The 27,352-nt window shown below is 41.9% G+C and overlaps 1 protein-coding gene across 13 annotated transcripts in view; it reads left to right on the top strand.

Annotated features, from left to right (window-relative positions):
• The window catches only part of ELP3 (elongator acetyltransferase complex subunit 3), a 219,600-nt gene that overhangs the window by 180,548 nt on the left and 11,700 nt on the right, over positions 1 to 27,352 (top strand). For 10 of the 13 annotated variants that reach the window (XM_055577784.1, XM_055577781.1, XM_055577783.1 and 7 more), the window contains 2 exons: positions 201 to 282; positions 24,686 to 25,107. In XM_055577784.1, the coding sequence (XP_055433759.1) occupies positions 201 to 282; positions 24,686 to 24,846 (243 nt within the window). In that variant the 3' untranslated portion in view covers positions 24,847 to 25,107. Of the gene's footprint in view, positions 1 to 200; positions 283 to 22,973; positions 23,456 to 24,685; positions 25,108 to 27,352 lie in introns of those variants that run through there. The other 3 variants (XM_055577791.1, XM_055577790.1, XM_055577792.1) reach the window with 2 other exon arrangements.

The following is a 27,352-nucleotide window of genomic DNA, read 5'->3' as shown; positions in this document are numbered from 1 at the left end:
TTGTTGCAGAGTTATTCCTAGTCTGCCACTGAGTACTTTTGGTATAATTGAATCATTTCTTTCCTTATGCCTATAAATGGGTTTTTGTCACTTTTAAAGAGTTTAGCAGCAACTAAATATCAGCCTTCTTGTTTTATGGACCCCTCTTAATGACTTCTCTCCTTCACAGTTCCCTAACCCCCTTTATTGCTTCTTTGTAGGGCTTTGGCATGCTGCTGATGGAGGAAGCAGAACGAATAGCCAGAGAAGAACATGGATCTGGGAAAATAGCTGTTATATCAGGTAACTGGGGGTAGGCATAGAGGGAGGGCAAAGTTCATGATTCATTCACATTGTTAACTTGGTACCACAATTAAAAGTATCTCAGGCTGTTTCAGGAAGGGGGACCTCTTCCAGGGCCCAAGAGTGGGCTTTTGTCTGACACTCGGAAATCAATTGTCCAAGGAGACACACGTGCTGACAAAGCAAGAGACTTTACTGGGAACGGGCGCCTGGGTGGAGAGCAGAAGGGTAAGGAACCCAGGAGGACTGCTCTGCCACGTGGCTCACAGTCTCGGCTTTTATGGTGATGGGATTAGTTTCCAGGTTATCTCTGGCCAGTCGTTCTGACTCAGGGTCCTTCTTGGTGGTGCACGCATCGCTCAGCATAGATGGATTCCAGCAAGAAGGATTCTGGGAGTTTGGTAGGACATATGAACTGGCGTCTCTATTCTCCTTTTGACCTTTCCCAAGTTCTTCCAGTTTATGGTAGTTTGTTATTTCCACGTTCCTTATCAGGACCTCCTATTTAAGAGAACTCGTGTAAGTGGTTACTATTCAGGCCTGGCCAGGGTGGTTCCCCTAACAAGGCCTCTCTTGCCTCTGTTTATGATTATTATGTTCAGAATTGGGCAGAGCCAAATAGGGAAAAGACTGGTGGTGCTCTGGCACAAAGAAAATTCCTGTAAGCAGTCTGGCGGAATAGAGCTTGCAGACACTCTGGTGGAAAGATGAGTAATCTGTATCCTATCTTCCTCATGGTCTCTCCTGTCTCCTCATCCTCCCTATCGTCATGGTACCCTATCTCCTCATGGTCTCTTGTGCTTCGTTGCCCAGTTACTCTGTCTGGGAAAATGAAATTAGATGAATGAATCTAAGAAAATCATAAGTTAATGTGGTAATTGTGAGTATTGTTCAGAAAATTAAAATAGAACATCGTTGCTAGTACAAGATGTTTCTAGACAGAGTTCCTTACTCCTTAAAAATTGTTTTCAATGACTTTGTTCCTGGGGAACAGATTTCTTCCCTTTTTTGGAAGCGTTCCCCTTAGCCTCACCTAGGACATCAGGTGATTGGGGGAAGTGGGCGTGAAAAGATAAGTCTGGTGTAAGTGGAATAAAAAATAACATGACTACACCCATTCACTCGTACTCTTCACTGTCATACCCTTACAAAATTTGCTCTTCTCAATAAGCAGCTAACATGGTGAAAGCCCTGATCAAGATTCAGGTTACTTTTCCCTCCAGCATTATTACATGAAACTTAAAAAAAAAAAATCAGTAAGTTGTTACCAATCAATAAATCAATACCTTTGCCCAGATTTTAATGATTACAGTTATGAAAATGTAATGACCCAGGCTCACTTAATCGATTATTTAATCTGGCTGTGGTTTTTGGCATTTTCCAGACAGATTAATAAAGCATTTTTTAACACTGCTAGCTCTCTATATTTTTCTATGTTATCTTGAATATTTTTAATTGAAGTATAGGTGATTTACAATGTTGTGCTAATTTCTGCTGTACAGCAAAATGACTCCGTTATATACATACATAATTCTTTTTTATATTCTTTTCCATTATGGTTTATCCCAGGTTATTGAATATAGTTCCCTGTGCTATGCAGTAGGACCATCCTAAATGTAGCAGTTTACATCTACCAGCCCCACACTCCCAATCCATCCTCTACCTCCTGCCTTGGCAACCACAAGTCTGTTCTTTGTGTTTTTTCTGTTACCTTAAACCCTGTAAAGAGGTGGGAATTCAATGAAGCTCACCTGCTTGGTTGCCAGTATTTGTAATTAAAAAAGGTTTACTTCTCAATTGTTCAGCTTGTGGTTGACAAGAAGTCAACCTTCCCTGGTACCAGGAAAGGCCAGACTGCCTCAGAGCTCATTATACGTGTGCATCTGTGAATCACCTGAAATTTCAGCAGGCCTCTTTTGCCAGCAAACTGTCAGTGTTTTCAGTAGTACCGTGCTTTGCAAGCCTTAATGTGTTTGTGAATCATCTGGAGACCTTGTTGAAGTGCAGATTCTGACCCGTTGGGTCTGGGTTGGAGCCTGAAGGCCTAGGTGTCTAACTGGCTCCTGGTAAGGCCATTCTGATTGTCTTCAGATCACACTTTGAGTAGCAAGGTTTTAGTATTCTCTTCCAAATGTAGTATTCTGTTTCAGATCACTAAGGTAAAGGTATTCTGTGTGACCCTGGCAGCGCCTGCATTCCCAAAGTCTGATGTGCAGCTGTGTGATTTTCTGGTATCGTGGGAACCTGGTGAATTTTAAAACTGAAGGGCATCTGTATTCTGTCACTTCTCTGCTTTAGTTAATTTGCCTTCATGCTATCTCTCTCTTTTTTGAAATGTTATGTGCAGAGAGGAGCGTCTGATTTGCCCGGGGACACATTCAGTTACCTGTAAGAACCTCAGTTTCTGTTTTTTGAACAGTGTCTTACTAAGTGGAAATCAGCATCTGTGCTCTTTCTAGGTTATTATTCTAATCTAAATAATAGCTCAATTTCAGATCATCTGCTTGTTGAACTTTTAAAATAGCAAGAAGAGACTTGCTAAAAATAACAGGGAAGAACCTTTCCCTTTATTAGCTGTCACAGGTAGACTACTGGATTTCTGTACAGGGGTTTCTCATGGCCAGCAGGTTTTTACAGGAGCAGCCCTGGAAATGCGCTCTTGGTACTCAGGTGAGTCCTGTGGGAGGAAGTGGTACTTCCTGTCTCTGATCTAGGAACCCTCACCAGCGCCCTGTACTGAAGAATCCATCTAGGGCCTTGACTTTCTGTTTGACCCAAGATCTGATCCCCCTTCAGATGAAAACACTAAGAACATTTACTCTGTGTGTGATGCATTGTATTTCTCTAATTTAGTAACATGTTAGTGTTCTATTTGAGTTCCTGAATTAGACACCTGAGGTGTCCATTATTCAGAACTTCAAGGAGGGCAGATGTAAAGTGTTCTTGTTGGTTTTTAATCATAAAGTGTTTCTTGGTTGGTTGTTTTCCTTCCCTTATTTGTTCAGTTGACTTTGGTCTTCCTGATTTAAGTACAATGCTGTGTGTGTGTGTGTTTTAATTGGTTTTTTGTTAAGAGTCAGTTCTTCTCCGTAAGTGATCCTTAGAATGAAAATCTTACGATCGTGCTGGTGCCTCGGCTGCCTTTATTCACGGTACTTCATTAGCCGTGATGTGTAAGAAGAGACACTTGGGCCGGGGCGTTAAGATTCTGTTCCTGCACTGCCAGCAGCTCTCCTTGTGATGATCTTGAACAATGTTGCTCGAGTCTCCATGGACCTTTATTTCTTTACTACAAATAAGTGTGTTAGGTTATCATTTGCCACTCTAACAGTCTAGAAATCTGCCCCTTAAATAGCTTCATCTCTTTTAGTTCTCAACAAGATCAATTTTTTTTTTTTTCTGATTTCATATTAAGTAGATTCTTTTATGAAACCATACCAGGAGACCCTTTAATTTCATGAGTAATTAGTCTCCTTCAGTTTGGGTGTTTGATGATAGAAATGATGATAAAGTTTCCCGTAGGTAGCTACTCCTGTCTATGAAAGGAAGTGGATGCCTGTCCACTTCAGTCCCATCTGGCGATACTCTGTGATCTGTGTCCTACCTGGCTTGTTTGTTTTTCTTTTCCTGACCTTGCCCTGGATTTGTAAATCTATCCTTCTGGTCTGTAGGCTTTTGTGTAACTCATACACAGTGCTAGCCTAGATATTCTGTCCTGGCATAACTAGTCGCTTGAAGAAGGGAGAGACAGCTCACTTACATTCTGGTTACACTGGCTGTGAGAGGCATGCATTTATGTAGAATCCTTTTAATTAAATTCTGATGCATTATGATTTCCCTTTATCTTGCCAGCAGATTGTTTCTGTTACTTGGATTTATAGTCTTCGATTCTGCCTCTGGACAATATGACTGACTACACAGTAGATCTGATTTGAATCACTAGTCAGAAAGATTCCGTATATGCTGTTTTTCCATATTAAAACACAAATTGTTTTTTATTTGTTGTCTCAATATATTTTATTTATAAAAGGTCCATGTTGTGTATTTTGCAGCTGATTTATAAAAGACTAACTTGATAGATACATGAGAAAATTGAAAACCCGTTTATCAACATCAAATGAAACACTGTCTCAGAGTGTCTTTTTTTTTTTTTTTTTTTTTACTATTTATTTGGCTGTGCTGAGTCTTAGTTGCGGCACATGGGATCTTTGATCTTCCTTGTGGCATGTGGGATCTTTTTTTTTTTTTCCCTAAGTTGGGGTATGTAGCTGTGGAATGTGGGATCTAGTTCCCTGACCAGGCATCAAACATGGGCCCCCCTACATTGGTAATGTGTAGTTTTAGCCCCTGGACCACCAGGGAAGTCCATCAGAGTGACTTTTAAGTTTATTCATTCTGCCTAAGTATATAAAATTGTCTTGGTAAACTGTGTGTTTTCAAATTAACCGTCAACTCTGAATGTTAAATTAAAGCATAATGAATTTCTTAATACCAGAATTGCTACATTTCTGGAGTGTCTCCTGTGTGCAGGGGCCTAGGGCTGAGAGGGCAGATAGAGGAGGGAGGAGATGATGCCCTGCCTTTGAGGGATGTTCACGTGGACCAGAGCAGCTCACTCAGTCTTCACCCTGCAGCTTGTCCGTAACTGCAGAGGAAGACAGGTTTTTCCCTACTTAGACTATTTCTTAACTCAGGATTAGCTGCTTCAGCATGAGAAAATAATCTTTTTCTACATATAAAAATGGGTAAATCACTACTATGAGAACAATCAGCTTATGAAATAATATGCAGGCAGGAAATAATAGTTAATTGCTGCTAAATACCCAAGCAATTAATTAGTCCCTGTTAAGTTCAAGTGCTATAGTATCTTTCATCAACTTCCTCATATTGCTTCTATCAACATCCATTTGTTTAAGATGAACAAATCGTATTTACTTAAAAGCCATGATGTTTATCTACTTGGATGATCAGTTTCTCTCCTTTAAAAATGTTGCAATGAAGCAGTTTTTTTTTCTTCCCTCTCTTACATTGTCAAGTGCAGAGATTTATACTGTAGAACCTAACCATAACATTTGAAATGCCATCACTAATAATCACCATGGAAACTGGAGATCTCTGATGTCACACTGCCCGTACCATTTTTGAAAGGGCAAATATAACTGTCAGTAGCCACTATTTAAAAAGCCACTTAATACCACCAACAAAATGACCTTTTTTCCTTTAGGCAGTTTTGGCTAGGTTTCAGATCCAATCGTGTTCCTGTTTCATTTTGCCAGGCTAATTGCTATGCATCAAGACGGACAGCTATTCCCCAAGCTCCCCCCACTGCCTTCGTCACAAGCAGTATCCTATTTGTGTTCTTTCAAGTAGAAAATTAACATGGCCATTGGCCAAGAATTGCACCAGGCTGACGGATCAAACGATGATGAGAAATGAGGAAAATATCAGATTGTTTGATGACAGAAATCACTGAAGTCAGAGATCAATACCCATTTTGTTTCAGCCTATTAAAAAGGCAAAGAAGAGGGCAGGGGAAGCGAGTTTAAATATAGGATGAGCAAACTGAGTTTCCGTGGGGATATGATTATTCTAGATCATGGAGCTCAGAGTCACATGACTCTAAAGGCATGTCTACAATCCCAACTAGTGAAAAACATCATTGTGCCCGAGACTTACAGCCTCTGATATGGCTTCCTGGAACTGAAATGAATGGTCTTGTGCCCCAGAAACACTGATTAACAAGATAATATTTGGGCAAAAAGTAACAATTATTTTGTTTCATTGGCCAGTGTTCCAGGCTGCACATATCTCCCTCAGTTGGAGGTAAAGTTAGTTTTATGCTTTGCATTATCATCTAGTTGAAAAAAAGGGCACATTTGTAACTAGATCTGTCTGGTAATGGACTCATAATCTACTAAAATGCCTGGAAAAGCTTTTCCTCACTTTGGCTTACCTATTTGCTAATGGACACAGGAAGCTTGCTGAAGGCAAACCAGTATGGGCCATGTGTGTTAATACAGGACTTCTCAGGAAAGAAGGGAAAAGACTGTTTCCTCTTTTCTACCTTCATAATAATTTATCCCTTTACAGTTTTTTCATAAATCATTCCCTGTAAGTTGCTCAGTCGTGTCCAACTTTTTGCAACCCTGTGGACTTTAGGCCACCAGGCTTCTCTGCCCATGGAATTCTCCAGGCAAGAATACTGAAGTGGGATAGCCATTTCCTTCTCCGGGGGATCTTTCCAACCCAGGGATCAAACCAGGTCTTTTGCATTGCAGGCAGATTCTTTATCATCTGAGCCACCAGGGAAGTCCAAATTATTTCCTAATACTCCCTTAATGAAACGCACACCATTCAGTTCAGTTCAGTCGTTCAATCGTGTCCAACTCTTTGCAACCCCATGAATCACAGCACACCAGTCCTCCCTGTCTATCACCAACTCCCAGAGTTCACTCAAACTCATGTCCATTGAGTCAGTGATGCCATCCAGCCATCTCATCCTCTGTCGTCCCCTTCTCCTCCTGCCCCCAATCCCTCCCAGCATCAGAGTCTGTTCCAGTGAGTCAACTCTTCGCATGAGGTGGCCAAGTACTGGAATTTCAGCTTTAGCATCAGTCCTTCCAAAGAACACCCAGGACTGATCTCCTTTAGGATGGACTTGTTGGATCTCCTTGCAGTCCAAGGGAGTCTCAAGAGTCTTCTCCAACACCACAGTTCAGAAGCATCAGTTCTTCTGCACTCAGCTGTCCAACTCTCACATCCATACATGACCACTGGAAAAACCATAGCCTTGACTAGATGGACCTTTGTTGGCAAAGTAATATCTCTGCTTTTGAATATGCTATCTAGGTTGGTCATAACTTTCCTTCCAAGGAGTAAGCGTCTTTTAATTTCATGGCTGTAGTCACCATCTGCAGTGATTTTGGAGCCCCAAAAAATAAAGTCTGACACTGTTTCCCCTGTTTCCCCATCTATTTCCCATTAAGTGATGGGACCAGATGCCATGATCTTCATTTTCTGAATGTTGAGCTTTAAGCCAACTTTTCACACTCCTCTTTCACTTTTATCAAGAGGCTTTTTAGTTCCTCTTCACTTTGTGCCGTAAGGGTGGTGTCATCTGCATATCTGAGGTTATTGATATTTCTCCCGGCAGTCTTGATTCCAGCTTTGTGCTTCTTCCAGCCCAGCATTTCTCATGATGTACTCTGCATAGAAGTTAAATAAGCAGGGTGACAATATACAGCCTTGACGTACTCCTTTTCCTATTTGGAACCAGTCTGTTGTTCCATGTCCAGTTCTAACTGTTGCTTCCTGACCTGCATATAGGTTTCTCAAGAGGCAGGTCAGGTGATCTGGTATTCCCATCTCTTTCAGAATTTTCCACAGCTTATGGTGATCCACACAGTCAAAGGCTTTGGCATAGTCAATAAAGCAGAAATAGATGTTTTTCTGGAACTCTCTTGCTTTTTCCATGATCCAGCGGATGTTGGCAATTTGATCTAGGTTCTATATATTCCTCTTTCTCATTCATTTTGCGACGTTAACAGTGATCATACATAATCCTTTTTTGGTGCGTGTTCCAGTGGGATTGTGCTGTGGTGGTGAATACATTTCTTTTCAGAAACAACAGGTACAACATAAAATACTGCTTTACTACAAGAACTTGATTAATTTCAGCATCATTATTAGCCAACTAGCATTGACACAGAACACTCTCTTGCTTGGTAGCACATTAGCTAAATGCTTGCTCAGCGGTGTCTGTATCTCAGCTGGACTGTGGAGGCATTGTCACATAGCTCACTTCAGGGCTCTATTCCTTGACTTGATGTTTATTCGTTTATCCCTCTATTCATTTATAGATGAATCGGGTACCAGTTATACAGTATTTGTACATCAAGTGCATTGGACCCGTCCCACAGTTGGTATCACATGACTATATTAATTAATGTTTTTTCAAATATTCCCAAATAGGCCACTAGTCAGTTTCCACTGTTTGGATCTTGCAGGCCACTGAATTTTTGGTGAAGTTTCCTAGGCAGGGGCGCTTCCCAGCTGGTGCTGGAGGTAAAGAACCTGCCTCCCAATGAAGGAGACACAAGACACCTGGGTCCAGTCCCTGGGTCGGGAAAACCCCCTGGAGAAGGGAATGGCAACCCACTCCAGTATTCTAGCCTGGAGAATCCCATGGACAGAGGAGCCTGGCGGTCCCTAGGGTTTCACAGAGTCAGACACAACTGAAGCAACTTGGCACGCCAGCACCTTGGTCCATGTGTAGTGGGATAACAAGTTCCTGGGCAGAAGCTGGTGATGCCAGTAGAGATGCCAGCATGGGAGCAATAGGATGTGGCAAGTTGCTATTGCTCTTCCCAGGCCCACGCTGTTGAGTCTTGTGTCGCCAAAACGCGTGCCTGAAAGTCTGGCAAGATAGCCTTGCTAATTTAGTTGACACACGTACATGTGTAGCCGTTTTCTCCCCATTCTTGTTCCTCTTTGTTTATGGATATTGGGAATGACGGTTGTATACTCTGCTCCGGTAGAGGAACAGAGTTAGAGTGTATGGTTCCTAAGAACATTCCTGAGCAGTCTAGGAGCTTTGATATAAAGGTTTGCTTTTTTGTTACATGCTTCACAGGCTTTTTTCTGAGGAAGGACACCTTCCACAGAAGTCTAGCCTGCAATGGTCACCATCTGCTGTCTGTCACAAAGGCTCTTTTATGGTTCGTTGCAGTGTTAACTCCTTATCACTGTAACATTTGTGTGATTATTACTGTTCTTTTCTCCGAGTGTTTGACATTGCTCTAACCCATTCAGTTTGATAAAGCTCTTCTCTTTGAGATCAGTTAGAGGCAGGGATTTGGCAAATTCTTGCCGGTTGGGTGAGCAGATAACTAAATAATGCTGGAAAATACTGATGCTGCCTTTTTTAGCGGCAGCCAAGATACTGATATTATGGAGCCTTTTAGCTGGGATGTTTCTGATTCCAACAAGACATTGCTGTTGTTTTCCAGTCAGTAAGTCATGTCCGACTCCATGCAACCTCACAGACTGCAGCACCCCAGGTTCCTCTGTCCTCCAGGAGATGTGCTCAAATTCATGTCCACTGAGTCTGTGATACTTTCTAACCACCTCATCCTCTTTGTTGTTTTCAGTCACTAAGTCATGTCCAACTCTTTGCGACCCTGTGGACTGCAGCACAGCAGGCTTCCCTGACCTTTACCATCTCCTGGAGTTTGCTCAAACTCATGTCCATTGAGTCAGTGATGCCATTCAACCATCTTGCCCTCTGTTGTCCCCTTCTCCTCCTGCCCTCAGTCTTTCCCAGCATCAGGGTCTTTTCCAGTGAGTTGGCTCTTCACATCAGGTGGCCAAAGTATTGGCGCTTCAGCTTTAGCACCATGCCTTCCAGTGAATATTCAGCATTAATTTCCTTTAGGATTGACTGGTTTGATCTCCTTGCAGTCCAGTGGACTCTTAAGAGTCTTCTCCAGCCCCACAGTTCAAAAGCATCAATTCTTCGGCACTCAGCCTTCTTTATGGTCCAACACTCACATCCATACATGACCACTGGAAAAACCATAGCTTTGACTATACAGACCTTTGTCAGCAAAGTGATGTCTCTGCTTTTTAATAAACTATCTAGGTTTGTCATAGCTTTTCTTCCAAGGAGGAAGCGTCTTCTAATTTCATGGTTACAGTCACCGTCCACAGTGATTTTGGAGCCCAAGAAAATGAAATCTGACAGTGTTTCCACTTTTTCCCCGTCTATTTACCATGAAGTGATGGGACTGGATACCATGATCTTCATTTTTTGAATGTTGAGTTTTAAGCCAGCTTTTTCACCCTCCTCTTTTACCTTCATTAAGAGGCTTATTAGTTCCTCTTCACTTTCTAACTGTTGCTTCTTGTCCTGTATACAGGTTTCTCGGGAGGTGGGTAAGGTGGTCTGGTGTTCCCATCTCTTTAAGAATATTCCACAGTTTGTTGTGATGCACAAAGACTATAGCGTAGTCAATGAAGCAGAAGTAGATTTTTTTGGGAATTCACTTGCTTTTTCTATGATCCAGCAGATATTGGCAATTTGATCTCTGTTTCCTCTGCCTTTTCTAAATCCAGGTCGAACATCTGGACGTTCTCAGTTCATGTACTGATGAAGCCTAGCTTGAAGGATTTTGAGCATAATCTTGCTAGCATATGAAATGATTGCAACTGTATGGTAATTTGAACATTCTTCAGCATTGCCTTTCTTTGGGATTAGAAGAAAACTGACCTTTTCCAGTCCTGTGGCCACTGCTGAGTTTTCCAAATTTGCTGGCATATTGAGTGCAGCACTTTCACAGCATCATATTTTAAGATTTGAAATAGCTTGACTGGAATTCTATCATCTCCACTAGCTTTGTTGGTAGGAATGCTTTCTAAGACCCACTTGACTTCACACTCCAGGTTGTCTGGCTCTAGGTGAGTGACCACACCATCGTGGTTATCTGGGTCATTAAGACCTGTTTTATACAGTTCTTCTGTGTATTCTTGCCATCTCTTCTTAATATCTTCTGCTTTTGTTAGGTTCATACCATTTCTGTCCTTTATTGTGCCCATCTTTGCATGCAGTGTTCCCTTGGTATCTCTAATTGTCTTGAAGAGATCTCTAATCTTTCCCATTCTATTGTTTTCCTCTATTTCTTTGCATTGTTCACTTTAGGAAGCTCTATTATCCCTCCTTGCTGTCCTCTGGAACTCTGCATTCAACTCAGTATATCTTTCCCTTTCTCCTTTGCCTCTCACTTCTCTTGCTATTTGTCTTCTCAGCTATTTGTAAAGCCTCCTCAGATGACCACTTTATCTTCTTGTGTTTCTTTCTTGGGAATGGTTTTAGTTACCGCCTCTTATAAAACGTTATGAACCTCTGTCCATAGTTCTTCAGGCACTCTATCATATCTAATCCCTTGAATCTATTTGTCACTTCCACTGTATAATCATAAGGGATTTAATTTAGGTCATACCTGAATGGCCTAGTAGTTTTCCCTACTTTCTTCAATTTAAGTCTGAATTTTGCAAAAAGGAGTTCATGACCTGAGCCACAGTGCCTGGTCTTGTTTCTGCTGACTGTATAGAGCTTCTCCATCTTTGGCTGCAAAGAATATTATCAATCTGATTTCAGTATTAACCATCTGGTGATATCCACATATAGTCATTTCTTGTGTTGTTGGAAGAAGGTGTTTCCTATGACCAGTGCGTACTCTTGGCAAACTCTATTAGCCTTTGCCCTGCTTCATTCTGTACTCTAAGACCAAACTTGCCTGTTACTCCAGGTATCTCTTGACTTCCTACTTTTGCATCCAGTCCCTTATGATGAAAAGGACATCTTTCTTTGGTGTTAGTTCTAGAAGGTCTTGTAGATCTTCCTAGAATCGTTTATCTTCGGCATTAGTGGTTGGGGCATAGACTTGGATTATTGTGATATTGAATGATTTGCCTTGGAAATGAACCATTTTGGACTGTTTTATTGCTTATGAGGGCTACTCCATTTTTTCTAAAGGAAGTAGATATAATGGTCATCTGAATTAAATTCTGCCATTCCATCCATTTTAGTTCACTGATTCCTAAAATGTCAACGTAAACTCCAGTTTACCTTGATTCATATACCTAACATCCCAGATTCCTATGCAATATTGTTCTTTACAGCATCAGACTTTACTTCCATCAGCAGACACATCCAGAACTGGACGTCATTTCCACTTTGCCTCAGATTCTTCATTCTTTCTCAAGCCATCTCTCTGCTCTTCCCCAGTAACATATTGGACACCTACCAGCCTGGGGGCACTTATCTTTCAGTGTCAGAGCTTTTTGCCTTTTCATACGGTTCATGGGGTTCTCAAGGCAAGAATAGTGAAGTGGTTTGCCATTCTCTTCTCCAGTGGACCACGTTTTGTCAGGGACAGACGTGCAGGGACATGCCCTTTGGCCGCTCCACGTAGCTGGAGGATACACCTGGTGCCCTGGTTGTCCCACTGCTGGTCTTCGTTGGGCGAGTAAACCTTCACTGGCCGTCGGGTGTCAGTCAGCGTGCGGCACAAAGTCAAGGCACACGAGCCTGGCTTAAACTGTTGTCTCTAACCAATGGCTCACATTTTCAAGACATTAGGTGATGGATTTAGATTTTAGCTTGTGGTCACAGCATAATGTTTGCTTATGCACCTCACTACCTCCCGAAGCATCCACTAACTCAGTTTGTCCATTTGGTAAAGGACTCACTGATGTTTGGTACACCAGTCAGAAGCCCCAGATTTATACCCCGTGTGTTCTGTTAGCTCTTACTGCAAATCCTAATAATTAGTAGTTGTCATTTATTACAGAGGAACACATCATCCCAAAATTTAGTGACTTAAAACAACCATTTTATTTGTTCAGTGATCCTGTGGGTCAGAAATTCAGCAGGGCATAGAGAAGATGGCTTGTCTCTGTTCCATGATGTCGAAGGCCTCAGCTGCAGTGCCTTAAATGGTTGGCAGCTGCTGGGGTGATGCATCTGGAGTCTCTTCTAGGCGGCAGCGAGTGTGCTCGACTGAAACTGTCAACATGAGCACCTTGGTTCTTCTCCACATGCTTGAGCTTCTCCTGGCATGAAGGCTGGCCTCTAAGACTCTTATAAGTTGTAGAACATCTTATGTGCATTATTTATGGCTGTGTAATTTTTTAAAAAACCACAGATGTTAGTAACTGAAAACAACAGTTATTTCATAGTCTTCATAAGTCAGGAATCTAGAAGGAATCTAGCTGGGTGCCTCTGGCCCAGAGCATCTCATAAAGCTGCAGTTAGGGTGTCAGCCAGGGCTGTAATTTCAAAGATTCAACTGGGATTGAAGGGTCCACTTCCAAGTTCGCTGTGTGGTCTTTGGCAGACTTCAGTTCCTCACCGGCTGCTGGTCTCAGGGCCAGTGTTCCTCCCTAGGGCGACCATCTCTTTAAGGCTGCTCATCATGTGGCCACCTGCTTCCCCCAGCAGAGTGATCACAGAGACAGAGCCCCTTTGAGATGGAAGCCCTAGTCTTAATAACCTGGTCTCAGAAGAGAGCCAGTGTGTCCACCCCACCTTCAAAGAGAAGAGGGTCATTTTATTTTTTTATTACTTATTTATTTATTTATTGGCTGTGCTGGGTCTTCATCGCCGCACTGGCTTTTCTCTACTTGCGGTGAGCTGGGGGCTATTCTGTAGTTGTTGTGTTCAGGCCTCTCATCGTGGTTGCTCCTCTTATTGTGGGGCACGGGCTCTCAGCGTGCAGGCTTCAGTAGTAGCAGCATGTGGGATCTCCCCAGATCAGGGATGAAACCTGTGTCTCCGGCATTGGCAGGCAGATTCTTTACCACTGAGCCACCAGGGAAATCCTGAGGGTCACTTTACCTGCCACGATGTGGCTTCTGCCCCATTCTGTTGGTTAAGTCATTGGGCCAGCCCAGATTTAAAGGGAAAAGGAAAAAAATTCCACTTCTCAAAAAGACAGGATCTGGTAGTGGCTGTCTTTGGATACTAAGTGATCAAATACATTTTTATTAACTTGTGATTAATAGGCATCCAGTCCCTTTCCACAGGAAACTTCATTTAGCCTTCTCCCAGGATGGACTCTCTTTGGGCATGCCTGGATTCAAAGGTTCTAGTCCTAATCCTGATATCCAGATTTTCATACAGCCATCGAGGCAGCACAGTTACACCTAACTCAGTCCTAAGCAGAATCTGGCAGGCAGGCCCCACAGGCCGCACCTGCAGCTGACCTTTGTCTGCCATCTCTTCCATGGGGATATTCCTCTGTTTCCCCCTACAGGCCTGTCTAAAGATCTATGATGTTGACCTTTTATGTCTTCCTCCTGTTGCTACTGCTGCTAAGTCACTTCAGTCGTGTCTGACTCTGTGCGACCCCATAGACGGCAGTCCACCAGGCTCCCCCGTCCCTGGGATTCTCCAGGCAAGAACACTGGAGTGGGTTGCCATTTCCTTCTCCAATGCATGAAAGTGAAGTCATTCAGTCGGGTCCGACTCTAGCGACCCCATGGACTGCAGCCCACCAGGCTCCTCTGTCCACGGGATTCTCCAGGCAAGAGTACTGGAGTGGGGTGCCATTGCCTTCTCCGATGTCTTCCTCCTAGGTTATGGAATATAAAAGACCAGTTTTGGACCAAGGGTGCCTGCTTTGAGATCGGATCCTAATCCACATTCCTTCTTCCCCATAAAAAATTGAAGATAGTTAATGCACCTTAAAGTCTCCTCTCCCCCCACGTTTGGGAAAGTAGTAAATTATGTATACTAACATAAAATTTGCCGTTATAATCATTTTAAAGTATAGGGTTCAGTGGCATTAGTTACATTCATGGTGTTGGGCAACCATCATCCCTATTTTCAAAACATTTTCATTACTCCAGGCAGAAACACTACACTTATTAGGCAGCAATTTCCAATTCCCCCATCTCCCAAGCCCCTGGTAAGTTCTAATCTACTTTCTGTCTCTATGAAATGGAATCATACAACATATGTCCTTTCGTGTCTGGCTTATTTCACTTAGCATAATGTCTTCAAGGTTCAGCCATGCTACACACACACACACACACACACACACTCTCTTGTACTTTGGGGCTGTCTCCATCTTTTGGCTGTTGTCAGTGATGTTGCTATCATATCGATGTATGAATATCTGTTTGAGTCTCTGCTTTCAGTTCCTTTGCGTCTGTATCCAGAAGTAAGGTTGCTGGGCTACTGGCGCTTCTGTTTAACTTTCTGAGGAATCGCCCCGTTGCTTCCTCCTGCTGCTGCATATCATTTGATTTTCCCATCAACCGTGCACAAGGGTTGTATTTTCTCCACATCCTTGTCTGTACTTATCTTCCTTTTATTTTTATAACCATCCTAATGAGTGAGAAGTGACGTTGTACTGTGGCTTTGACTTACATTTCCTCAATGACTAAACTGACGTTGAACATCTTTTTGTGTGCTTCTTTGTGTGTTTCTTTTTTAAAAAAGAGTCTGTTCAAGTCCTTTGCTCATTTTGGATTAGGGTCATTGTCTTTTTGCTGATAAGCTGTAAGAATTTTTAATATTTGCTGGCTACTAGATTCTAAAATGATCTGTGATTTACAAATATTTTCTCCCATAGATATTCATAAAGATAGTGGTCTGTAGTTTTCTTTGTAGGGTTTGCCTGGCTTTGATATCATGGTTTTGTTAGCCTCACAGAATGAGTTAGGAAGTGTCCCTCTTCATTTTTTTGGATTTGTTTGGGAAGGATTGGTGTTAATTTTTGGTGTTAACACACTAGGTTATCCAGTGTGTTGGCGTACATACATATTCTAATTGTTATTGTACTCTCATAATTCTTTTTCTTGCCGTAAAGTCAGTAGTAATGTTTCCTCTTTCATTTCTAATTTTAGCGATTTGAGTCTTTTTTTTCCTTTGTACTTTCTTCCCCATACTTTGTATGATTTCAGTCTTTTTTTAAAATTTATTAGTACTTGTTTTATGGTCTGATAACATGATCTAACTTGAAAAATGTTCCATATCCACTGTGGAAAATGTCTATTCTGCTATTGCTGCGTGATGTGTTCTGTTAGGTCTCATTGGTTTAAAGTGTTGTTCAAGTCCTCCATTACTGAAAATGTGTACTGAAGACTCCAACTCTTATTGCAGAACTAAGTCTGTCCATTTTTGCCTCGGATACTTTGGGACTGTGTTGTTAGGTGTGTATATATTTTTATCAATTTGTGACTATAGCCTGGTGGACCATACTCTATGGGGTTGCAAAGAGTTGGACACGACTTAAGCAACTTAGCACAACTATGTCACTTAGCATAATGTCCTCAAGGTTCATCTGTGTGGTTGAAATGGTGTATAGGTAGCTTTCCTCCTTTCTTAGGACTGAAATATATTTCGGTGTATGATTTTTTTTCTTTTTAACCCATTACCCATTGACAGACACTTAAGTCATTTCCATATCTTGGCTATTTGAATAATGCTACCAATAAATATGGATGTGCACATATCTCTTCAACAGCCTGTTTTTCTTTCTTTGGGGTATATACCCAAGTATGGAGTTTGCTGGATAATATGGTAATTCTAAATTTGGGAGGAACCTCCTTGTGGTTTTCCGTAAGTGGCTATACCGACTTCCACTTCAATAGTGGTATATATAAACACGCCTCTTTCCTTGGTATCCTCACCAGCACGTGTTATCTTTCGTCGTCTTGATGGTGGTCTTGCAGCTTTGACTTGCATTTCCATGATGGTTGGTGGTGTTGAACACCTTTTCATTTACTTATTGACCTTTTGGATGTCATCCTTGGAAAAAAGGATGTTTCTTTAGTTCTGCCCATTTTTAAAATCAGATTGTTATCTGTTATCAGCTTGTGTGAGTTTTGATATATTTTGGATAAGAACCCCTTATCCAATATGTGGTTTGCAGATACTTCCGTTCTGTAGCTTGCCTTTTCATTTTGCCAGTTATTTCTTCCGCAGTGGAGGCTTTTTAGTTTGATGCAGTCCCACATGTTGGCTTTTGCTTTAGTTGTTTGTGCTCTTTGCCCGTGGTTCCCTTATCTCATTGAAGGTAATTAATAGTCAACTTTGCCTAGTAATTCGTGTCTAAGATACCTCACGCATAGTTTCTGTCAGCTTCTCTTTTTCTTGTGAATGAGCCTTCCTCTCCTGTCTTTGGGAGTGAAAAAGTGAAAGTTGCTCAGTTGTGTCCAACTCTTTGGGACCCCATGGACTATACAGTCCATTGAATTCTCCAGGCCATGATACTGGAGTGGGTAGGCTTTCCCTTCTCCAGCGGATCTTTCCAACCCAGGGATCAAACCCAGGTCTCCTGCATTGCAGGCGGATTCTTTACCAGCTAAGCCACAAGAGAAGTCTTTGGTATGCTTTTTAGAACCACACACACTCAAGAATAATAAAAGTCAGATTCTCTCCTTCCTCAGGGATTGCCCTTGAGGGCTGAGTCATCCATTTGTATTTTTTTCAAACTGTTTTTACAAATTCAGTATTCTTTGTTGCATGTGGTCACTGAAATTTCTGTTTCATTATCTCTGCAGTGGGCCTGTCACCTGATAGGGATTTCCTTAAAATGTCTGGACCTTAAAATGACAGGTACTGGATTTGTACCAGTACCTACTGTAAGATCTTCAAATCTTAAATAGATACTGTTACTGTCCACTCGCTCCAGCTGGCCACTGGAGGGTGGTAGGTGGTTCTCTCTGCTGCCCTCCTACCAAATTCAGCAGCTTCTCGCTTCATCAAGCAGCCCCTTGGTTGCTGTAAGTACCTTATCAGGTTCTGGTGTCCCGAGAACCAAAAACCAAATAGTTGGCTTTAAGTGTTTTTCCAGCTACTGGTTATTTCAGTAGAGGGACTAAATTAGAGAATTTTCTACTCTACCATTTTCCTTCTTAAAATCTACCTTTTTTAAAAAAGACTATAAATAGAAAGGATCCTTCTTCCTACCTGGTCTTTAACATGGCAGTCTTTAACCTCTGCAGAAACACACTGATGATCTGGGGCATGAACAAAGTAGTGGGAAGGATCTGTGACCTAGCAGACTTTCTGTGCTGGTGGGAACAGAGCCACTGACTTTTGAATTGGATGATTGTAGGCCCTCCTGTGAAGTCATTAGACTCCCTGTGAAGAATAAACCCAAGAGCAATGGGATAACCCTCCAGCATCACCCTATTTTAAGTTACCACAGTAGCTTCTGTTCAGTCTCTACACTTGCTTTATAAGTTCCCTTGTTTTATTCTTTGTTATTTTGGTATAGTCATTTCAAAACGGGGGAACATTTAGGTTGCTGGGTAACCGATTGAATCTCCTCTCCTAGGATACTCTCTGTATGTATATGTTCCAAGATACTCTCTGATGGAGAATAAATGTGCTGTGTTAATGACTTGTGATAACCAGCTACTTTGAAGAGCTAAGATTATATGTGGGTAACCTACTAAGAGTTTCTCTTTAACAGAACAGGAAAAAAAAATTATCTTTGAAAGATGCAGGGTCATTGAGTTAATTGGCTCCTTTTCAGCCAAAAGAAAAACGTTTTCAAGCAAAAAAGGAAAGGTTCAAAAGAAAAACCTCTCCCCAACTATGATATCAGTGTGTATTGTTGAAGAGCGAAATATCACCATCCTGCTAAGAGATCAATGAGATGTAATAAAATCTCCTTTCAGTAGCAAATAAATGAAACTAATGAATACATTTTCCTTGCATTAACGGTGCTAGTCATATATCAAGCACTCGATAAATGGTTGATTAATTGAACCCAAAAGCAATTAAAAGTTTTTTGGGTTGTTTTTATTTCACTGATTTTTTTTTTTCAAATTAAGTGATCATGAATCATTATCTCAATCTTTTCTATATAATCAGGAAAATCAGAAATTTGAGTATCAATGGATAGATTGAGCATATTTTCTCACTTTTTCCAACTTTGGCTCTAGGAATATGATGTGGGCTCAATTTTAATTCAGTAAAACACAAAACTAGCTGTGAAACACAGCCCCATGTAGTAAAAAGACAAGGTAGTAAAAAAACAAAATTAGTGTCAAAGAGCAGGAAAGAACTTCATTTCTAATTAATTCTCTTTCTTCAAACATGAAAATATCTACCTTATTCAGTTCAGTCGCTCAGTCATTTCCAACTCTTTGTGACCCCATGGACTGCAGCATGCCAGGCTTTCCTGTCCATCACCAACTCCCAGAGCTTACTCAAACTCATGTCCATCGACTCGGTGATGCCATCCAACCATCTCTTTCTCTGTTGTTCCCTTCTCCTGCCTTCAGTCTTTCCCAGCATCAGGGTCTTTTCCAATGAGTCAGTTTTTCACATCAGGTGGCCAAAATATTGGAGTCTCGGCTTCAGCATCAGTCCTTCCAATGAATATTAAGGGCTGATTTCCTTTAGGATTGACTGGTTTGATCTCCTTGCAGTCCAAGGGACTCGCAAGAGTCTTCAACACCACAGTTCAAAAGCATCAGTTCTTCGGTGCTCAGCTTTCTTTATGGTCCAACTCTCACATCCATACATGACTACTGGAAAAACCATAGCTTTGGCTAGACAGATCTTTGTTGGCCAAGTAATGTCTCTGCTTTTTAATATGCTATCTAGGTTGGTCATAGCTGTTCTTCCAAGGAGCAAGCATCTTTTAATTTCATGGCTGCAGTCACCATCTGCAGTGATTTTGGAGGCCCCAAAAATAAAGTCTGTTACTGTTTCCCCATCTATTTGCCATGAAGTGATGGAACCGGATGCCATGATCTTCGTTTTCTGAATGTTGAGCTTCAACCCAACATTTTCACTCTTCTCTTTCACTTTCATTAAGAGGCTCTTTAGTCCTTCTTAGCTTTCTGCCATAAGAGTGGTGTCATCTGCATATCTGAAATTATTGATATTTCTCCTGGCAGTCTTGATTCCAGCTTGAGCTTCATCCAGCCCAGCATTTCTCATGATGTACTCTGCATATAAGTTAAATAAGCAGGATGACAATATATAGCCTTTACGTACTCCTTTCTCAATTTGGAACCAGTCTGTTGTTCCATGTACAGCTATAACTGTTGCTTGTTGACCTGCATACACATTTCTCAGGAGGCAGGTCAGGTGGTCTGGTATTAGCATCGCTTTAAGAATTTTCCACAGTTTGCTGTGATCTACACGGTTAAAGGCTTTGGCATAGTCAATAAAGCAGATGTTTTTCTGGAGCTCTCTTGCTTTTTTGATGATCCAGCAGATGTTGGCAATTTGATCTCTGGTTCCTCTGCCTTTTCTAAATCCAGCTTGAACATCTGGAAGTTCTTGGTTCATGTACTATTGAAGCCTGGCTTGGAGAATTTTGAGCATTACTTTGCTAGCATGCGAGATGAGTGCAATTGTGTGGTAGTTTGAGCATTCTTTGACATTGCCTTTCTTTGGGATTGGAATGAAAACTGACCTTTTCCAGTCCTGTGGCCATTGCTGAGTTTTCCAAAGTTGCTGGCATATTGAGTGCAGCATTTTCACAGCATCATCTTTTAGGATTTGGAATAGCTCAGCTGGAATTCCATCACCTCCACTAGCTTAGTTCATAGTGATGCTTCCTAAGGCCCACTTGACTTCACATTCTAGGATGTCTGGCTCTAGTTGAGTGATCACACCATTGTGGTTATCTGGGTCATAAAGATCTTTTTTGTATAGTTCTTCTGTGTATTCTTGCCACCTCTTCTTAGTATCTTCTGCTTCTGTTAGGTCCATACCATTTCCGTCCTTTATTGAGCCCATCTTTGCATGAAGACAAGAGCTCTCTAGTCTTTCCCATTCTATTGTTTTCCTCTATTTCTTTGCATTGATCACTGAGGAAGGCTTTCTTATCTCTCCTTGCTATTCTTTAGAACTCTGCATTCAAATGGGTATATCTTTCCTTTTCTCCTTTGCCTTTCACTTCTCTTCTTTTCTCAGCCATTTGTAAGGCCTCCTCAGATGACCGTTTTGCCTTTTTGCATTTATTTTTCTTGGAGATGGTCTTGTCATGAACCTCTGTCCATAGTTCTTCAGGCACTCTGTCTACTAGAGCTAATTCTTTGGATCTATTTGTCACTTCCACTGTATAATCATAAGGGATTTGATTTAGGTCATACTTGAATGGTCTAGTGGTTTTCCTTACTTTCTTCAATTTAAGTCTGAATTTGGCACTAAAGAGTTCATGATCTGAGCCACAGTCAGCTCAAGGTCTTGTTTTTGCTGACTGTATAGAGCTTCTCCATCTTTGGCTGCAAAAAATATAATCAGTCTGATTTCAGTATTGATGATCCAGTGATGTCCATGTGTAGAGTCTTCTCTTATGTTATTGGAAGAAGGTGTTCGCTATGACCAGTGTGTTCTCTTGACAAAACTCTATTAGCCTTTGTCCTTCTTTATTTTGTACTCCAAGGCCTAATTTGCCTATTACTACAGGTGTCTCTTGACTTCCTACTTTTGCATTCCAGTCCCCTATAAGGACATCTTTTGGGGTGTTAGTTCTAGAAGATCTTGTAGGTCTTCATAACCTGTTCAACTTCAGCTTCTTCAGCATTATTGGTTGGGGCATAGACTTGGATTACTGTGACATTGAATGGTTTGCCTTGGAAACAAACAGAGATCATTCTGTCATTTTTGAGATTGTACCCAAGTACTGCATTTCGGACTCTCTTTGCTATAAAGTCTCCTCCATTTCTTCTAAGGGATTCTTGCCCACAGTAGTAGATATAATGGTCATCTGAGTTAAATTCACCCATTCCAGTCCATTTTAGTTCACTGATTCTGAAAATGTCGATGTTTACTCTTGGCATCTCCTGTTTGACCACTTCCAATTTACCTTGATTCATGGACCTAACATTCCAGGTTCCTATTCAATATTTTCTTTATGGCATTAGACTGTCCTTCCATCACCAGTACATCCACAACTGGGTGTTTTTGCTTTGGCTCCATCTCTTCATTCTTTCTGGAGTTATTTTTCCACTTTTCTTCAGTAGCATATTGGGCGCCTACCGTTATTATTAGGCCAGAGTTTTTCTTGCCTTTAAGAAGTCCAGGAGATAAAACCCAGTATATACTCAAAAGAGGAAGAAATTGTTTAATTGATCAAACATTTATTAAGTCACATTGCAAATTTCATGTTCTTTCTATGTCCAGTTGGAATCTCTAACCCAAGTTTCCCCATTTCCATATGCATGAAAGATTGATTTATTTCCCTCTTTAAATAAGCATTCATGTAGGTCAAATAACTTAATCTTACCTCTCTTTTTCATTTTTAAAAGTTGACAGTAAGCTGTAATAAGTAGACAGCAAAGTTCATTAAGTGCTAAAAAATGAATTGTTTAACCAATCCTCATTTAGGTCAAGAACAGAACCAACATCCAATACCCTTGTTAACCCCACCCAGTCTTAATCCCCCTCTCTCCCCTTGCTTTCCTCCTTCCCCCAGGAGCCTCTTTTTTCCTATTTTCTTGGATGTTTCTTTATATTCTATTCCGTAATTATGAATCATATATATATATATATATAGTTTTGTGTTTAATTTTAGATAAGTGAGATCATTTTGGTGCATTTTTGTTCTGGTTATTTTGGTGCAACATTGTGAGATTGGGTCACATGGTATGTGGCTGTGTTCATTCATTTTCATTAATTTGAATTGGCAGAATTCCATTATACAAATATCTCACAATTTACCTGTCTTACTCTTGCTGGATATTTGGTTATTTTCCAGTTGGGGTGGCCCATAAACACACATCTGTTTGGAATATATACCCAGGAATGGCATTGTTGGATTTCAGGGAATATATATGTTCAACTATAAGAGTCTGCAAAGTAGTTTTCCAAAGTGCTAACATTTTTCACTTGTATTAGAATGTCAGTTGTTCAATATGATGTGTTTATAGTGGTGTTTCTTCATAGTTTTAATTTACATTCCCTGATGACTAATGAAGTTGACTACCTTTTCATAAGCTTATTGGCTATTCAGATGTTCTTTTTTCTGCAGTGTCTGTGTATGAGATATATTTTTTTTCAAAAATCTACAAGATATTATTATTACTACTGTTATAATTACTGTTAGGTATAGTCAACATTCATTTAGATTTACTAGTGTATTTACCACTTTCTTTGTTCATCAGTCCTTGCTGCATCTAAGAGTAGTTTATTCACCTTCATTGATATATAGGATTCCATGATGTAGATATGTGAGATGGCTGGATGGCATCACTGACTCGATGGACATGAGTCTGAGTGAACTCCGGGAGTTGGTGATGGACAGGGAGGCCTGGCATGCTGCGATTCATGGGGTCGCAAAGAGTCGGACACGACTGAGCGACTGATCTGATCTGATCTGATGATGTAGATATATCACAATTTACTTGTTTTACTACTGATGAGTATTTATTTGGGTAATTTGCCAATATTGTTTTCTTTGTACCTAAAGAATTTATTTTAGTAAAATTCTTCTGGTAGCAAATTATTCTAATTTTAATTGTATGAAATATTGTATTCTGGTTATTCTTGAAGTAAGTTTCAGTGAGTATAGCATAGGGCTTGCATTTTCTTTCAGTTCCTTGAAGCTGTCTTTCCACTATCTTCTGCAGTCAGATGTCTGTCTTTGAGGATCTTCTCTGGCTGCTTTTATGATTTTTTTTTTTAAAGTATCTTTATTTTTAGATTGTCTTTATTTTCTCTAGTTTTACTATGATTCTAGATATGCATTTCATCTTCTTGGGATGGCTTAGGTTTCATTGAGTTTCTTTAATGGGTGGTTGACTTTTTAAGTTCCAAGTAATTTTCATTCTCTGATTCTATCCCATTGTCCCCACGCCCCCCCCCCCCCAACATCCTGGGACTCAGCTCAACATGTCAGACCTACTCAACTGTATCCACTGTGTCTCATGTGGGTACCCCCACCCAGTTCTCTATTTCTCCATGCTTTGTTGTTAAAGTTTCTTCTGACTTAGTGACTAACAGCAGTACAAAGTTAAGTCTTGTTGGACTCTTGCAGCCTCATGGCCTGTAGCCCACCAGGCTCCTCTGTCCATGGGATGTTCTGGGCAAAAATACTGGAGTGGGTTGCCATTTCATTCTCCAGGGATCTTCCACTTTACTAATTAAGTCTAACCTACCATTAAACTCATCCATTGATGCCTTAGTTCTTAATTCTCTGATTTATGGTATCTTTTTCAACTCTGTTACATCATGTTTTATAGTTTCTTGTAGCTTTTAAACATTCTTAACTCCGGCATCTATCTCCATGTCTGTAGTAAGCAAAACTTTTCTACAATCTGTGTCAGATAATTTCAAATGTAGAGTCTCTGCATTCTGTTTCCTTTTGTTGTCTTGATCTGTACCTACCTCACTGTTTTATTATTTGCTGAGCTTTTTATGAGAGAATTTGCTCTCAGGAATACTTCAAGACCTTGATGATGGGTGTTCCTCACCTTCCTTGTACCGTAGAGACAGCTCTTCGTAGAGGGAAGAGAGATACAGGGTGTTGCAGCTGATGCCTCTGGTAGCCATGTGCCTCCTCCCATTCTACTTGCCTCCAGCCGGCCTTTGTGGATCCAGCTGCCCTTTCTGGGTTGGCATCACCACTGAGGCAGAAAAGGCTCTACTCCCTTCTCAGAGCTCACATATTCTCCCTATTTCCTGCCTGATCATCAATAGCTGTTGGGTATTTTTCTAGTGGAAGCATTTTTAGTTTTGTGTACATTTTTTAATTGTCTGCAGCTAAAAAGTTAGTCCTAGCCATTTAGTCTGCCATAAGCCTGAAGTCACCTTTTTTATAAGCTTAAATACTCCTAGGGCTTCCCCAGGTGGTGTTAGTGGTAAAAAAAAAAAACCCCACCTGCCAATGCAAGAAAACTTGAGAGATGCAGGTTCATTCCCTAGGTCGGGAAGATCCCCTGGAGAAGGGAATGGCAACCCATTGCAGTATTCTTGCCTGGAGAATCCTGTGGACGGAGGAGTCCATGGGGGTCTCGAAGAGTTGGACACGACTGAAGCGACTCAGCACACGCTCCTGCCTGGTCTCCTCATCCTGTAGCATCTAGTTCCCATCAGTGTTCCATCTTTGTTGCTTTTTCCCCCAAACCTCTATATCATATGTCTCTTCATTTTAAAAAGGGTGACCACATTTGTCAAATTATTTCAACAGTGCACCCTTCCCAGTAGCTCTCACATGTGTATGAGCCGCATCTGTTAACACAGGCAGGCGGTACAGAACTATGTTACCAGAACCCTGTATGTGATTATTCTGTTTTTTTGCTGAGCCCTTGTTAGTGAAATGGAAATAAACCACTATATAAAACAAACATGGTGACCTTATCAAACAGAGGACAGCGAGAAACTGGACACAGAGAAGGTAAGGTGGTTGCGAAAAGTCAGCCGTCCTTTCCATGCTGGAATAAAAATGGATGTGCTGTTATCAGGGCTGACGAGACATTCACAGCCGAGCGCAAGGAAGCGGGGTCGGCATCCCCCACAACACAGGCGCCGGGGCTCCTTGGGAACACGCCATGGAGTCAAGCTGGCTCTGAATTGTGGTTCCTGTACTTCCCAGTTGTGTGACCTTGAGTTAGGATGCTTTCTGCATCTCTCGTGCTTCCCAGGATAGGAATCTCAGTCTCGTTGGTGTGTGTCGAGCATCTAGCGTGCGTGCCTGGTGTGGATGTAAGGGCTCCAAACAGAGTGGCCCTCCTCTAGCTTTGTACTCGACCGTCACTCAGCTCTACAGTTGTTGCTGCTTTTATTTTGAGATGGAGTTAGTCAGAATTGTGATTGTGTAACTGATTGTGATTCTGACAAGCGGGGTTGAGGCTCATTTCCTGCTTCTGACTTATTTTCTCTTTTAAAGGAAAAATGTGTTTATTTTCATCTTCTAAGCTTCACTCTGGTATTGGATTTACCCTTAGAGAGAAAGGGCTGTCGTAACGTGGAGAAACAGTGTCGCAGTCTAATCAGGTATCACCTTGACTAGTTGACTTCTTTTGCCTGCTTCCTCTATTTATGTAAAAATAGAATGCATTTTTTTTCTAATGCATATCAGTAGAATTTAAGGGCTTTACCTGGTGGTGCTAGTGGTAAAGAATCTGCCTGCCAATGCAGGAGACTCGGGTTCAGTCCCTGGGTCGGGAAGATCCCCTGGAGAAGGGAATGGCAACCCAGTCCAGTATTCTTGCCTGGAGAATCCCATGGACCGAGGAGCCTGGCGGGCTACAGTCTCTGGGGTCATAGAGAGTCAGACACGACTGAGCACACACAGCACAGAATCTGAGTAAACAGTGAGGTTTGTTCCATTTTCATCTTTGATTTCACCTTTTTACGGCTGTGTGATTCCCTCCCTCCCCCTTTATTAAACAGCACTGATCAGCTCACAGTTAAGCTGCTCTGTGGCCAGTGGCTGAGGCAGTTGGCCTGTGCATTTTGGGTAATTTCCTCTCTTTGATCAACACTTAAAGTAGCTGAAACTGTGTTAAGCTAAAATGGTACACATCTTTCAAAGAAAGGGAGAGGTGATGTGGAAGCAGAGGCATTTTTATCCACCTTGAGGGGCTGGAGGCTCGAAGGCATCTGGTGTCATTTCCTTCTCCAGGGGATCCTCCCAACCCAGGGATCAAGCCTATGTCTCCTGCATCGGCAAGCAGATTATTTACCACTGCACCACCTGGGAAGCCCATGCAGCCTCAGGCTGAGGGTTTAATCAGAGCAAAGGATACTGCTGGCTCTGGGTGGGATGAGAGGAGCAGAGGGCGGTCAGGTCAGTACTCGGTGGGAAAGCTGTTTCTGCATTGTGGCCTCTGGGCTTATTGCTCCAAGGCTGACTGCCAGGAGCACCCAGCAAAGCTGGGGGAGATGCCTCCAGTTCGTGGACTGCCCCCTCCTCCCTGTCCTCGAGGCTCTGCTGCCAGCTGTGGGCTCTGTCAACCAGGCTCCCTGAGGACAGCTGCACAGAGGTCACCCCTGCTCACCCCCCAGCCCAGGGACTGGCAGAGCCACACGCAGGCCACCGGGTAGAGAACTCGCTTACTTTGGAGACAGCCCGTTGCCTGTCTGTCCTCAAGGGCAGAAGCCTGTGAGACAGCTGCCCACGTCAGTCCAGGAGCTCGGCTGACGTCAGCTGTGAGATGTAATTGCTTTTTCTTGGCTGTCTCGCAAGAGGAAAGTTACTGTGACGAGGAGCCTTGCTAACCAAGGAGAGCAGAAGGGGCAGAGCGTGGCCTCCACCCACCGCGGTGATGGTGCGTTTTCCCTTCTAAGCTGGCTGAGAATGCTAATACTTTTGCCAGCCTGTTCTGCAGAGGGTAGAAACAGAGGAAAATCTTTCTTTCAAGAAACAGGAGGCACAGAGAGATACAAATGGGGAATATTTTTGTTTAAGTAAGAGATGAGAGTCCAGGCTGGCTAAAGGTCAAACTTCTCTCCCCAAAATACTGACAGCTTCCCTGGTGGGCCAGAAGTAGACTTCCCATCTCAGTGCTACTGATGTTACTGAAAATAAGGATCGGAGCTTGAAAATGTGCTGCTGCTGCTAAGTCACTTCAGTCGTGTCTGACTCTG

The sequence above is a fragment of the Bubalus kerabau genome, chromosome 4 (assembly GCF_029407905.1).
Source record: "Bubalus kerabau isolate K-KA32 ecotype Philippines breed swamp buffalo chromosome 4, PCC_UOA_SB_1v2, whole genome shotgun sequence".
In the NCBI taxonomy this organism is placed as follows: domain Eukaryota; kingdom Metazoa; phylum Chordata; class Mammalia; order Artiodactyla; family Bovidae; genus Bubalus; species Bubalus kerabau.
The sequence above is the reverse complement of the archived record's forward strand: the minus strand, read 5'-3'. Positions and strand labels throughout refer to the sequence as shown.